Below are 14,021 nucleotides of genomic sequence, written 5' to 3' on the forward strand. Positions count from 1 at the left end.
ACCTCCATTGCTAAAGCTGCTGTCTGTTGGTCATAATGGTTCAGAAGATTAGGCATGAAGGTAGTATTATAAGGCAAATCTTGGCACATCCTCAAGGTAATAGGTTCACAAGAAAACAAACTGTGCCCACCTATATGCCCCACAAACACAGTCAAGAGCCAAAGATAAAAGACAATCCAACTCATAGCCATTCTTCCTGGATCTGGATGAGACTTGGATGATCAGATTTACTCAAGATGTGCCTGCAGGTCTCAGCTTGAAAGCACCCCTTCTGTATCTGTTAGGTTCTTCAAACAGTTAAAAACTCCTTGTACTGTCAGAGGTTTGTTAGCCTGGTCTCACAAAAGGCATTTGTTTTTGGTTTCACAATATTGGAAAATGACATCATCTTGTATCTTCTTTTCATTTTATTACATAGGGCACATCTGGCCAGCATATCAAGATGATCAGCCACATTCCCAAATCACAGATTCCATCTTAGGAGCAGAGTGATTTCTTCCTTGTTGAAATATCTGAAAAGTATTGAAAATGGGAAAGTTAATCACTTCTCAAAATGTTGAAGACTTGACATTAAAATATGATGAGCCATCATACAGATCTAGTAGAGAAAATACAGGGGTAGTCACAAAGTAATAGTTTTTCTATCTTATCATATGATATATTCACTAAAAATAGTTCTCAAATAACATTTAAAGGCTAATTTTATATCCTAAGTTGCATATCTAACACATGGTGGAGAATTCTGTCACAAGATGTAATTGATCCATTTTGAATACTTTTTCCTTTGCCCCAAACTCTATTTAAATGATATTTGTTATAAAATAGATTATGGAATTTCAAAATTTATTATATGTGTTTTGGTTATTAGCAGTACATTTTTATATTAACTGACTTGGTAGAAAGTATCTGTGAAAGGTCTTGGATGAGATCAGACCTCTTACTAATTCAACACTGTAAAAACACTATCACTTAACCATATTTTTTTTTTCTGAAAATGATTTGAACATGGGAATCTATGAGTCAATTATGAGATAATATATGAAAAAGAGTAGCACCAAACATTAGGTGTTTGGGGCATTCAATTGCAGCTGACAAGGCTACCTCTGTCAACTAACACTGAACTAAAAATGGATGGTTCTAAAAGTATCACCAGCCAGTTTTGTCAATGTTACATTATTTTAGATAGCACAAAAATTTAAAGCCACATATATTGCCCTGGAATCTCGAACACATGACCAATAAATGATCACCACACAGCCTGGCTGTGTAGACAAGCCAGAGTAGGGCTAGGAATGATTTCAAATGACCACTTCCACTGAGCTACACAACTCCTCTGAAGAGAGACAGATTTCCTAAGGACTATCTTCTAAGGATTCCCCGTAGTTACAAGTGTCCTATAAGTCAGGTCTTGAGAACTATGCTAAAACAGAACAATTAAAAGAAAAGGCATACTTATATATAATAATCTACATAAAATTAATTTAATAAATGAATATAAAGAATAATAGGGCTAAAGAGATGCTTAGGGCTTAAGAGCACTTGTTGCTCTTGCAGAGGACTCAGGCTTGGTTCCCAGCACCCACATAGTGGCTCACAGCCATCGAGAACCCAGTTCCATGGGATCCAGTGCCATCTTCTGAAGGCACCAGGCATGCACATGGAGGCATGAAGGCACAAGGACATACATGTAGGCAATCACTCATACACATAAAATAAAAAATATTTTTAAAAAAGTAATAGAAAACATTTCAAAGACAAAATACAAAAGGCCAATAAACACATGACATGATGTTTAGCTTCACTTTAAAAATGCAAATGAAAAAGACAAACATAATACATTTGCCAGTCATATGTACAAAATAACAATGATAGAACAAAGTATGGCATGGATTACAGGGAAAGATTATTTTCAGCATTTTGAAATACTCTGGATAAAAATGTAAACTAGTTGATACTTTAAAAAAAAAAAAAAAAAAAAAAAAAGGCTAGTTATGGGGCCAGAGAGATGGTGAGATGGCCCTGATTAAAAGCACAGGCTGTTCTTCCAAAGGACCTCAGTTCAATTCCCAGCACCTGCAGGTGGCTCACAACCATTTGTAACTCCTGTTCCAGGGGATTCAACACCCTCTTCTGGCTTCTGCAGAGTCTGCAGGCACATGGTACACATAGGCAAACCACCCATACACATAAAATAAAAATAAGTGATTTTAATGGCTCTTTATACCAAAAGCCCTCAAATGCACACATAATTTGGTCCAGCATATATCCATTCATAATTTATTCCAGAAGTATACATGTGCATATGGTATACAACTGAAATATTAGCATAGGTAATTTATAACAATTAAAAAAAACTGAAAACCTAAAAAATTAACAAGAGGGGTTTTGCTAAATAATGTGGTATAAACACATAATGGAATATTGTACAGACACTAAAAACAATATGATTTAGAGCACACTACAGTGGGCATGTATACTTAGCATGCACAAAGTCCTGTGTTCAGTCCCCAACACTGTTCCTCCCTCCCAAAAGATGAGCATGGATTGCATTTACTGACATAAGAACGTAACAATGATAAGCACAACAATTACGAATGGGGAAATGGCTCAGTAGGTAAGTGCTTGTGTTGCAAGCATCAAGATCTAGTTCAAATTTCCAGAACCCACATAAAGCACATGTGATAGCACATATCTCTAATCCCAGCATACCTACATGGAGATGGGAGGCATATAGAGGAGAATTCCTGGAAGCCTGAGGGCCAGCAAGCCTGGCATATACAGCAGTAGGCAAAAGACTGCCTTAAACAAGATGGAAGGCAGAAACTGGCATCCAAAGTTGTCCTGACTGCCACACATGCACCACTACATGAGTGCTCTTACATTTACAAATACACACACACACACACACACACACACACACACACACACACACACACAAAAACCAAACAAAGAAACAAAAAAATTTTTTTGAGGTAAGGTCTCACTATGTAACCCTAACTATCCTTGAACTCACAGAAATCCACCTGCCTGTGCTTCCCAAGGACTGGGATTAAAGGCCTGCATTACCACATACAACCTAACACAAAGATGTTTTTTAAATCAGTAAAGAAAACAGTACCGGCCGGGTGGTGGTGGAGCACGCCTTCAATCCCAGGACTCAGGAGGCAGAGCCAGGCGGATGGACCTCCAAAAAGTTATCCTCTCACATCCACATGCATGCTGTGGCACGTGAGTGTGCGTGCACACTCAAGTGTGCACACACCACCAAACAAAACAAGAACTTCATTTTTTTAAACTTGATTTTTTTAACACTAAAATAATTCAGGTTACCTGTTAGCTCAATTAAATGTTGTGTGGACTTTAAAGCACCTTGTACACACGCCACATAACCCTCGAACAATGAATTACCTATACATGTGGGCATGTACACAGACATGTACATGAGGGCTGGAGGTCAATCTCCAGTGTCTTTCTCAGGACACATTGTTTTGCTGAGACAACCAGGTCTCTCACCAAGGGCTTTCTGATTCAGCTAGGCTGTCTGGAGAGCCGGTCTCAAGGATCCACCTGTCTCTGGAGCTAGGATTACATGCATGCACCTTATACAGGGAATCTCTTTTATGTAGGTGCCAGGGATCAGGCCTCATACATGGCAAGCACTTTATCAAATAAGCCATCTCCATAGCCTCTGAAATATCTGTTTCTACTGAGAATCACGAGAAGGTGACACTTTTCTCAAGGTGGGCTCATCCATGGAAAAGTTCTAAGCTGAAGTTTCAGACCTGCAGGAAACAGGTGATTCTGGACTTAAAAGGAGCTTAACAAAATACAGTAATCTATTAAATAAAGGGTAACAGTTGTTTGAAGCATTACTTTTTTTTTTCCTTTTTTTGCAGGAATCTGCAGGATTGCAACAGAATAAAGGGGCCTATTGAGCTAACAGAAGGAGTAGCAGTTTGGGGCACCAGGGGCAAAACTGAATGCTATGACAGTTCATGCACTATCTGTGAGGAAAGAGGCACTTTCGCCTGTCCACAAAACAATACAAAATATTTGGAAAATTGATTGCAAGTGCTTGGTAACATTCTAGACTAGGGCTAAGGACATAGCTTGGTAAAACGCTTTCCTACCATGTGGGAATCCCTGATTTGAGTTCCTGTACTAAGTGGGACATAGGAAATATTTGAAATTTATATATTTCCAGTTTTATGAATGTACCTCATTGGGAATTTGATATTTTCCAATTATTGTCAGTTTTTATGATAAAAAGCACTAAAAATAAATTTAGCTGAGCATATCACCTGAAGGACAAGGAGAAAAAAGATGACTGAAATGTTGAAAGCTAGTCTTCCCAGGTTGCCTGCAAAGAACTCAGGTAGAAAATGCTAGCTGATCCCAGAAGCAGCCATGAGAAAAGTGAACCCCAAGGCCTTGTCAAGAAAGTACAGCAACAAAAGACTGTTCAGAAATACTTTCCATCACTTTCTCCACAGACAGGCCCCCTCTCTTCATTCTTAGTTTACATTCAGAAATATCACCTGCAAGTTGTGAATGCAGGATACACTGGCTACAACGTGGAAAGGTAGGATATTCTCATCTTTCAGACACGGTTTTCAAGAACACATCACAAAGATCAGCAATGGGTTCCTCTAAGTCAGTCTCTCTGAAGGAGAGCATTGTCTTACTAGAAAAATATTCCTACGATCCATTCCAGTGTCACTTCTCTTCTCCTAAGGCCCGCTCACTGTCCCTTCATTTCCATTTCTTATTGGGGATTATGTGTGCGGATGTGCTCCCACGTGTGCCTGCGTGTGTCAGGGGTCTTCCTCAACTACCTTTTCTTCCTTCCTTCCTTCCTTCCTTCCTTCCTTCCTTCCTTCCTTCCTTCCCTTCCTTCCTTCCTTTCTTTCTTTCTTTCGAGACAGGTTCTCTCACTGAACCTAAGCTCACCGACTGGCTAGATTATATGACCTGCAAGCAAGGGCTTCCTGTTTCCACTCTGGTCAACAATGGGTGACAAGCACCATCGCCACATAGATCTTTTTATCTGGGTGTGGAGAATCCAAATCCAGGTTCTCATGCACACATGGTAAACACTTTATCAAGGAAGCACCTCCTCAGCCCTCCAAATCATACAATTACAAAAAAAAAAAAAAAAAAAAAAAAATTCATCCTCACCAAACTGCCTCTTGGCTATTGCAAAAAAAGTTTATATATCATATTTAATTCATAGAACCTACATTTCTACTAATCTCAGAGTTATTTTTTTCTGGCCTTTATGACTGTGTCAATCTAATTTTAACCCGGGGCAAGGGATGAGACAGCATTTCCTATAGCCAAGGTTATCATCCAACCCCTGACCCTCCTGCCTTTGTTTCTCAAGTGCTGTGATCACAGGTGTGTGCCATAGTGTCTACAACTTCTCTAATTTTTCAATTTCTGCCATCTACTAATTACAATGAGTACTCTATTAATGTGCTAAGTGGTATTTCTTAAAGAAATAAACCAAAAAGTACTTCTAGATGAAGAATGGTAGGCATCAAATTTCAGATTTACAAGTTACTAAATTCTGAAATTAGGAGAAGCAAATAATCTTTCAAAATGAACCTGTAAATAAAACTGAAAGTTCAAAGACAGATCTGTTTGCCTCCCCCCCAGTACTAGAGACAGTACTCAGAGTCTTGCACGGGCCAGCCAAGTTGAGTTACATTCCCAATCTTGAAGATGCACAGATTCTAGCAAAAGGTAAGTAAAATAAGTGAAGGTGAAATTCCAACCAGCTTCCCTCTTCAATTAAAGTCTGTTCATCAGGAAATGTTGAACTTTTGTGAGAAAAGAGCAAGTCCCCGTGTTTCCCCTCACAAGACTATACGCTTCATATGCTTTGACTAAAGTATTATTTTGAGACATAATGAGGGGGAGACTGGAATGTGTTAAGCTCACACCCTGAGTTACAGTCTTCAAAAGCTTCATTTACAGTGCATTCCCTGGATCCACCAAAGTCAGTGGTTCCCAGGACGATAAACTGTAAAGCCAGGAGGAAGTCCATTTCTGCACAGCAGTTAAGTCTGCACACTAATGAAGAGTTGTTACCCTGCCTTACAAAACCACCATCATGGAAAACTCTCCTTTTCTTTCCTCAGAATCTTAACTATATCTTCCTTACTAACCTCTACTGAGTGAAAGAAGGTAACAACATGCTGATAACTGCTGCCTACCACCTGGCTTCTAAGGAAAAAATAAAGTCCACAGAAGCCTAGCATCACATACTAATATATTCAGTGGTTTCGTTGTTGTTGTTGTTGTTTTGAGGTTTTTTGTTTGTTTTGTTTTGTTTTGTTTTTGAGACAAGGTCTCTCTATGTAGTCATGGCTGTCCTGGAATCTGCTATGTAAACCAGGCTAGCCTCAAATTCTCCTGCCTCTGCTTTCCAAGTGCTGGGGTTGTAGGTGTGCACCACCACACCTGATCTCACACTTGGAAGTTTTACGTACAAAATCACTGCAGAGTTTTAGCAGCAAACTAATATGAAACAGTCTGGGTGGATTCCCAAACCCCAGAGGCAAAGCAGGGAAACAGACAATCTTTTGTAAGCAAAAACAAAACAACACCTCCAGCCGCCTTAGATGATAAAGGTTTCACACTGCACTATACAAAGAATGTGCACTTCACTATTCAATCCCTCTCGACCCTTTCTACTCAAATAGCTCAAGCATGAAACTCCCAAGAAAAATTAACCTGAATACCCAAAACAGAAAATAAAGTTCAAAGAATCATGAGGAAAGAATTAAAGGGACGAGAAGGCCACGGCCCCCTTTTCTTTCATTAATGGAACCTTGTTAGCTTTCTAGGAGATGAGATGCACATTAGTACTAGATGGGGGGCAGGGTAGGAAAGATGGAATAGAGTACTAGACTTTATCAAAAACAAACCTATTTTCCTAATAGTTTCAAAGCATTTGGGGGCAGAGACCAACACTATACATCTTTTATACCATGGTAAGAGCTGCAACTGGGTTATAGTGTATCTTTGGTTTCATCCTTCCAAATGTCTACACTTCTTTCATTGGCTCCTTAACTCTGAATCCTTTTACTATGCGGTCTGTAGTTTGATACAGCTCAAGTACATGTGTTCTGCTTCCCAGGGGCAGGAGACACCAATGTTTAAAAGTTCAGATGGAATGGGAAGCACCGTCCGGAGGACTTCCCCACCTTCCTTTTTGAGGAATTCACTGTGTAGCCTATTCTGTCCTAGAGCTTGTGGTGATCCTCCTGCTTCAGTTCCTGACTGCTGGAATTACAGGCGTGAACCATCATGCATGACTAGTGTACCTGCTTCTTAATACAGAACTCAGGATGTATCTGGTCCTCTTCCAGCCTATTATGCCTATCTCCGCGGAATGGGAAGGCTGAGGAGGGAGGAACATCCTTAAGCCCAGCTGGGTCTTTGTTTGCTGACTTTCAAGTACTGGCTTTGCAAAGTAACCCAATTCCCATCGACAAACATTCCAGATACACTAAAAGGACTTTTCTACGGTGAGATTTTGAGCTGGTGCGTCTGTTCGGCAGCCTGAAAAATTCGGAGGGGAGCTTTAAAAAAAAAAAAAATCGCATTTTTCATTTACACTGGGCGAAAACCCGGGACCTCTCGAGTCGTGGTATTTTTCAACTTTAAGTCTCTTCTGCCTAATTAATGGCACGCGCTTTTGTTCTTTTTCGACCCACAAAAGAAAAGGGGAAAAGGATAAGAAAAAGGGAGGAGGAAAGAAACACGAAAAAGCCCTCTTCTCTTCCCTTGAGGAAGCCGTATCTACCTCCAAGAGTCCCAAGATGTAAGAAGATGGAAGATGTTTACAGTCTTTAACGTTACCCTCATCGCAGCGCCTTTATTCCAGAGGCCACCAACTGTTCATCATCCAGCCGCGGCATCCCAGGGCAAATTCGCGGACCCGGAGTCACCGCCACCGGGGCAGGCGGGGGAGTGCACGGAGCAGGGGAGCCGCCGACTTTGCAAAGTGATGGGCAGCAGGGGGACAACTTTTGGGCGTTGGATGGCAGGGGTCGGCCGGGGGCTGCTGGGAAGCAGCGGCGCCGGTGCCTGGCGCATCGTCCTCCCGCCCACGCCCCCGCGGCGCCGAGCGCAGAAACCGGCTCGGGCTGGCCTCGTTCCCCGCAGGCGGCCGGCGCGGAGACCCGCCGCGTCCACACTCGCACAGGTTGCCCGGCGCGGGCGGGACGTGCCGGCCCCGCCACCTTCCAGGGGCATCCCTCCCCGGCACGGCTGCGGCCCCGAACTCCGCGCCGCCCACCCCGACCCTGCTCGGGCCCGGTCGCTCGCCAGCCGCCGCTCCGCGCCCGCTTCAGCAGCGCCGGCCTCGGGCTTTTGTTCGGCCGCGACGCGAGCGGCGAGCGCCGCCTGACGAGGGGCGGCCGGGCTGGGGCGGCAGCCTCAACGCTCTCCGCACGCTCCGCTCCGCTCCCGCCCTCCCGGCTCCGGTGGAAGCGTCGGCCGCGGGACTCACCTCCCCAGCGGCCTCCGAGCTCTCTCGCGCTGCACCGCCGGCCCCGCAGGCGGCCGCGCGTCCCGCAGGTCCCCCGAGCGGCCGAGGACAGCCGGTGCGCCGAGCCTTCGCGAGTGTCGGGGCGCGCAGCCCCGGGGAGGGAGGTGCGCGCGCACGTGCCGCGCATGCGCGCTGCGCCCAGACTCCCAGCCGGAGCCCGGCCGTGCGGGGCTGACTCGCGCTTCGTTGTTCTCGGCTCGGCGTCCTAGGTGATGGTGACGCCTTGAGCTGGCGCGCGTCGGCTTAGTGGTTCCCAGCGCTGGAGGCGTTCATCTGAAATGTGCCGGGTCCTCTTTGCAAAGCCCTCCCGAGCCTAGCTCTCAGTGCGGGTCCTCCAACCCCTGCTCTGAGAGCCAGTGTGCCAATTTCGGGACCTCCCGGGATACGTCAGGGAGCGATCACCCGTGGCAGAGGGTAGTACCGTGTACAAGCAGCAGCAAGGGACACCCGGCCTGTTGCAAACGCTGCACACGGAGCCGCGAAGCAGGTGCACACCGTTTGTCCTCTCCGCCAAGACCTTACTATAAACAGATGGAGCTTGTGCTCACTGGCGGCATGCCTCATCTTCTCTTTAGAAAAGGCTTCCCTCTCCCTTTGCTACATGCACAACTTGAGAGCCGAAGGAATCTTTAGAGGTCATCTAAACACAATTTTGGTTTTTTCCCAACAAGGGAGAAAAACGCTCAGAAAGGTTGGATGCCTTACTTAAAGCCACACAGCGTTTTGATGAGAGAGTTCAACCGTGATTGCTACAATGTGATTGCTTTCTCTTTGCTACAGCGTTTTACCTATCTTTCTTTTTGTCCATCTTCAGCTTAGAGTTCGGGGCATCATTGTTGGTAGCTCACAGGATTTACACAGCAACATTGGTCCTGCTGCAAGTGAATGTACTTAACACTACTGACGTGTATGTTTATAAGTTGTTAAGATGGTGAGGTATGGGCTAGAGATATGGTTCTGTTGGTAAAGCACTTGCTGTACAGCAGAAGATCCTGAACTACAACCCCAGGACCGACAAACATCCAGTCCTGATAGCAGGAACTTGTAATCCCCAGGGCTGGGGAAGCGGAGAAAGGGAGATTCCTGGGTCTAGGTGGCCACGAAGCCTAGCCCATGCAATGAATCCACAGTCCACTGAGAGATTTGTCTCAAAAACCAAGGTGGAGAGCAACCGATGAACACACCTGTGGTTGACCTCTGGCCTATAGGTACAGAGAGAGACAGACAGACAGAGACAGAGAGACATGTAATTTTTAAAAGGTTCTCAAATAATGTAGTGAATATTGAAAAGACTTGTGTTTGGACATACAGTCTCACATCAGGAGATGGCCTCGATGAACCACCATGATAAATAAAATCTGAAACAACAGTTCCCTTTTTCCTTATTGACACTTGTGCCGTAACGTTTTAGGACAGTAACATTGATTTTTAGGGCCATTCCAGGCAAGTCAGTGTGCCTAGGGAGTCAGTGGTGCCTCTTGGTGAGTGAGTAAAGAAGCAGGTGGTATATGGGGGAAACTATGCTAGCTTTATGTATTGCCAGGTCCCCGTAGCTAAAGCACTGGAAATGTGCTCACGGGGAGCATTCTTAGTCAATGGGCACATCATCCTGTAAAAACAGACCCAGGCCACACCGCTGCTCACATGGGAAGTGGGAATGACACAAATACAATCACAAATATATCAACATGATCAAGTCCCATAAATGCAGTCCTTAGCAGAGAGCGGGACGACCACAGGTGTAAGTGGCGGTGTATCTTTAAACATTGGCAAGAATAAATTGCTTGTAAGAGTGAACATAGAGCCGATGAAAATATCAAAAAGGAGCAAGAAGGCTGCACGCTCATTCTGTGGCAAGGTGGCAAATGGCTTTCTAGACAATGGGAGGACAGTGGGATCTGTGTGCAGAAAGAGCTACTATAGCCCTGCAGTGGTGGTACAGCCTTTAATCCCAGCACTTGGGAGGCAGAGGCAGGTGGATCTCTGTGAGTTCGAGGCCAGCCTGGTCTACATTGTGAGTTCCAGGAAAGGTGTAAAACTACACAGAGAAGCCCTGTCTCAGAAGAAAAAAAAAAAAAGGAAAGAGCTACAATGTGTCTGGTAAACAGAGAGAGAGAGAGAGACAGACAGACAGACTCACACACACACACACACACACACACACACAGAGAGAGAGAGAGAGAGAGAGAGAGAGAGAGAGAGAGAGAGAGAACAGTAACATTCTGAAAAATCTCCATGGAGATACAGGTATTATGAAAGTCTCTAAGCTTTTCTTTATGTTTGATATGTTCCACACGAAAGTAACGTCAAAATAATCAGACACTAGGCTATGTGTGCATGCTCCCTAGGAACACAGCGGGAATGGGGTGACTCACAAGGTACACAGTGGGAATAGGGTGACTCATTCTGCTGTAGGGAACAGTCAGTTGGAGGAACTGTAGGCCAGGAGACCCAGAAGGTGCTGTGAAGAGCAGAGAAAGGGATCGTCTATCAGGAATAAAAACATTCAAATCCCACAGGGATAGTGTGAGATGCTTTCTCTGTCCCATCTCCCTTTCCTTCCACGTTGTAACCACTAATAGAACGCTTTTAACAAGCGGGAACTTCACAGAGAAACTCAGCCACCTAGGCATTGTTAAAACTGGTCCTTTTCTGGATGAACCCGTTTTGAAGCCATAAATGTTAACTGGTAATGCATGGTAATTTAGTATGACATCTCTACCTGCCTCCCCCAGGCCACCCCCTCACATCCCCAAAGGCTTTGTTTATTCATTTACATACAAGCTGGTCATTTGGAAAAAAACCACTAGGTTGGAATCCAGACAACCTAGGTTCTAATTTCATCTTGGCCACTTATTGATCCATTGTTAACATAGGCAAAGCGCTAACCTCCATGAGACCCACCTTCCCCTTTTCATTTAAATTGGAGATATGCAAATGCTGCCTATTTAAAAGTTCTGAAATGTGAGGCTGGCACAATGGCCGAGTAGGTAAAGGCAGTTGCTGCCAAGTCTTATCACCTCAGTTTGACCCCTGGACCTACATGATGGGCAGAATTGACTCCCAAAAGTTGTTCTCTGACCTCCACCCATGGCACACACATGCCCACACAAAGACATAGACACACACAAATAAATAAATGTAAATATAAAAATACACTATTAAAAAATAAAGATGATGAAACATGTCGGATTTGTAGGACTGCTTAAGTTGAAGGAGAGTCCATTGTTTTAGCAAGAAAGACAGTGTGGAAAGCTGCTATTTTTGTTTTTGTTTTAGGTCCTGGGGTTCATTTTTGGTTACTTGATAGTCATCAAAATTGCCTTGCACTGTGGCTGCGGGCATGGAATTTCGAACTTCCTGGAATTCTCCAGAACTTGCTATCATAGCTGCTAGATCCCTGAGCTTTCCGTTGGTTGTTTGCACATTGCTCTGTTCAGTTTTTCTCATTAGATTTCTCCTGTGTTTTAGACAGGGTTTTGGAGCACAGGCTGGTCTCCAACTAATTCCCTATGTAGCCGAAGCTGTCCTAGGATCCTTGATCCCTTTGCCTCCACCTCCTGAGTGCTAGGATTACAGGCTTGAGCCACCACACCGGGCTTCGCCTTCCTGCCTTCTTACCGCCCTTCCTTTCCTTTTCAATCCTTGCATTCTCTGGTTCTCTCTACAAGGTGGGCCCTCAGTGCATTTAACTAATTAAATGTGACTGGATTTTAAAAGCCCAAATTAAGAGTTATTCTTACGACGGCGTGCCATCTGCTGGTTCCCTGGTGTATCTGTCCTATCTGTCACTCAGCTTGGGACCGGTCCTCCACGACCTCCCTTTTTCTCTGCAGGTGCTTTTCTTTCATCCAACCAATTACAGATTGTTATGTCTTCCAACCCTCTTCCACCTTCTGGGCAGTCTTAAAATCTGTCACAATGGAGTTTGCGTTTCGGAGCTCCCGAGTGACCAGAGCAGCTTTACTGGGCATGCTCCGTAGGGAAGGGCTGTTTGGGAACACAAACGTAGTGAGCCTTGAAGGAAGATTTTTCAAGGCTTCTGGTTTCAGGATTGGATACAGCTTTCCTGCCAGCAGTCTATCAAGATGTTACAGCTCCTCCCACTCACCCTACAGCCACACTTTCTCCTTTTTTATCTCTGTGCCCAGTTTTGGAACCAGCCCTCCTTAGATGCCCCGGCCAATCAAGAGACCACACATTGTTGCCTAAGAGACCCCGGATGCCAGCGACAGGATTTATAGGTGGTGATTGGACTGCTGGAAGCGGTGAGGTGGGGGCTGGAAGGAGTCAGTCCTAGTGCAACGATGGCAACCCCAGAGCCAGAGGCTTGAAGGAGGAGGCCAGCTACTGAGGTGAGAACAGTGGGCAGGGCAGGAAAAGATGGAGCTTCTCAGAGAGCTCCCTAGCTTCCCACAAGCCTTGCCGGGGCTCTTGGGGATTGCAGTCTGGCTGCAGTTTCAGTGGTTGCTTCCAACCTATGAAATTAACAACCAACAATTACGTGCAGGTCAAGCATTAGCTTTTAAAACCATGCATTACAGCACTTGTTTAGTTTTTAACTCGTTGACTATACGGTGAATTCGTATTTAAATCTACCCATCCTCTAATTCCCGATACTGTGAGAGATTCCCCATGTCTGATGTTATTATAGTGTACTGTGGGTGAATTGTGTGTTGGCAGAGAAACTCAATCCTAGTTTTCATTGTAACCTCCAAATAAAAACCTGTCCTGAGTATTTCCTCTGTGCCAGGTTCATTATGTTCTGAGTTTTAGGGTGCAATCCCACAAGGTTTAATCCTCAAACTGCCCCCTCCCCCTTCTCCAGCCCGGCATTTCTTCCTTCCCTTGAGTAACAAATATTTATTGAACATCTTGTTTGCACCAATGTGATTGGAATTGAGATGAGCAGAGTCAGAGGAACACACAAGCCCAAAGGGTTTCATGCTATCGTCCTTACAGTGGTCAGACTGTCGGTGGATCTGGACAGACTCCAGGGAATGACAGAACCAGGCTGAAACAGTTACAGGGAGTTGACCCAGACTTCATGTTGAGGAGTTGGGATTCCACAGCCGTTAGTGAGATTCAAAAATTTTTGAGTTGAAAAGTAACCTCACTGACCTGCCCTTTAAAAACAAACAAATAAACAAACAAACAAACAAACAAACAAAAAACTGCTGGGTGTGGTAGCACAGGCTTTTAATCCCAGCACCCGGGATGGAGAGCCTGTGGATCTTTGTGAATCTGAGGCCAGCCTGGTCTATATAGCAAGCTCCAGGTGAACTAAGGATATGACTCAAGACTGTCTCAAAACAAAAACAAAACAAGACTAAACAAAACAAAACAAATCTCAGGGCTGGGAATATAGTTCCACTGGTAGAGTGCTTGTCTAGCATGTATGAAGCCCGAATCCAGCACTGCATAAATCAGGTGTGTGGTGCACATCTGTAATCTAGAACTT

At 44.6% G+C, this 14,021-nt stretch overlaps 2 protein-coding genes across 9 annotated transcripts in view; one reads left to right on the forward strand and one right to left on the reverse strand.

Moving 5' to 3' along the window:
* Window positions 1–8,753, reverse strand: part of Fzd3 (frizzled class receptor 3) — a 66,011-nt gene extending 57,258 nt beyond the window's left edge. For both annotated transcript variants that reach the window (XM_036199898.1, XM_036199899.1), the window contains exons 1-2: window positions 8,522–8,753; window positions 3–512 (exon numbers count right to left, since the gene is read on the reverse strand). In XM_036199898.1, the coding sequence (XP_036055791.1) occupies window positions 3–191 (189 nt within the window). In that variant the 5' untranslated portion in view covers window positions 192–512; window positions 8,522–8,753. The remainder of the gene's footprint in view (window positions 1–2; window positions 513–8,521) is intronic.
* A 3,900-nt stretch (window positions 8,754–12,653) lies between these two features.
* The window catches only part of Fbxo16 (F-box protein 16), a 52,042-nt gene continuing 50,674 nt past the window's right edge, over window positions 12,654–14,021 (forward strand). For 3 of the 7 annotated variants that reach the window (XM_036198692.1, XM_036198691.1, XM_036198697.1), the window contains exon 1: window positions 12,657–12,915. The gene's annotated coding sequence lies outside the window, so the exon portion shown is untranslated. Of the gene's footprint in view, window positions 12,916–14,021 lie in introns of all 7 variants that reach the window. The other 4 variants (XM_036198688.1, XM_036198689.1, XM_036198690.1 and 1 more) reach the window with 3 other exon arrangements.

The sequence above is a fragment of the Onychomys torridus genome, chromosome 9 (genome assembly GCF_903995425.1).
Source record: "Onychomys torridus chromosome 9, mOncTor1.1, whole genome shotgun sequence".
Lineage (NCBI taxonomy): Eukaryota > Metazoa > Chordata > Mammalia > Rodentia > Cricetidae > Onychomys > Onychomys torridus.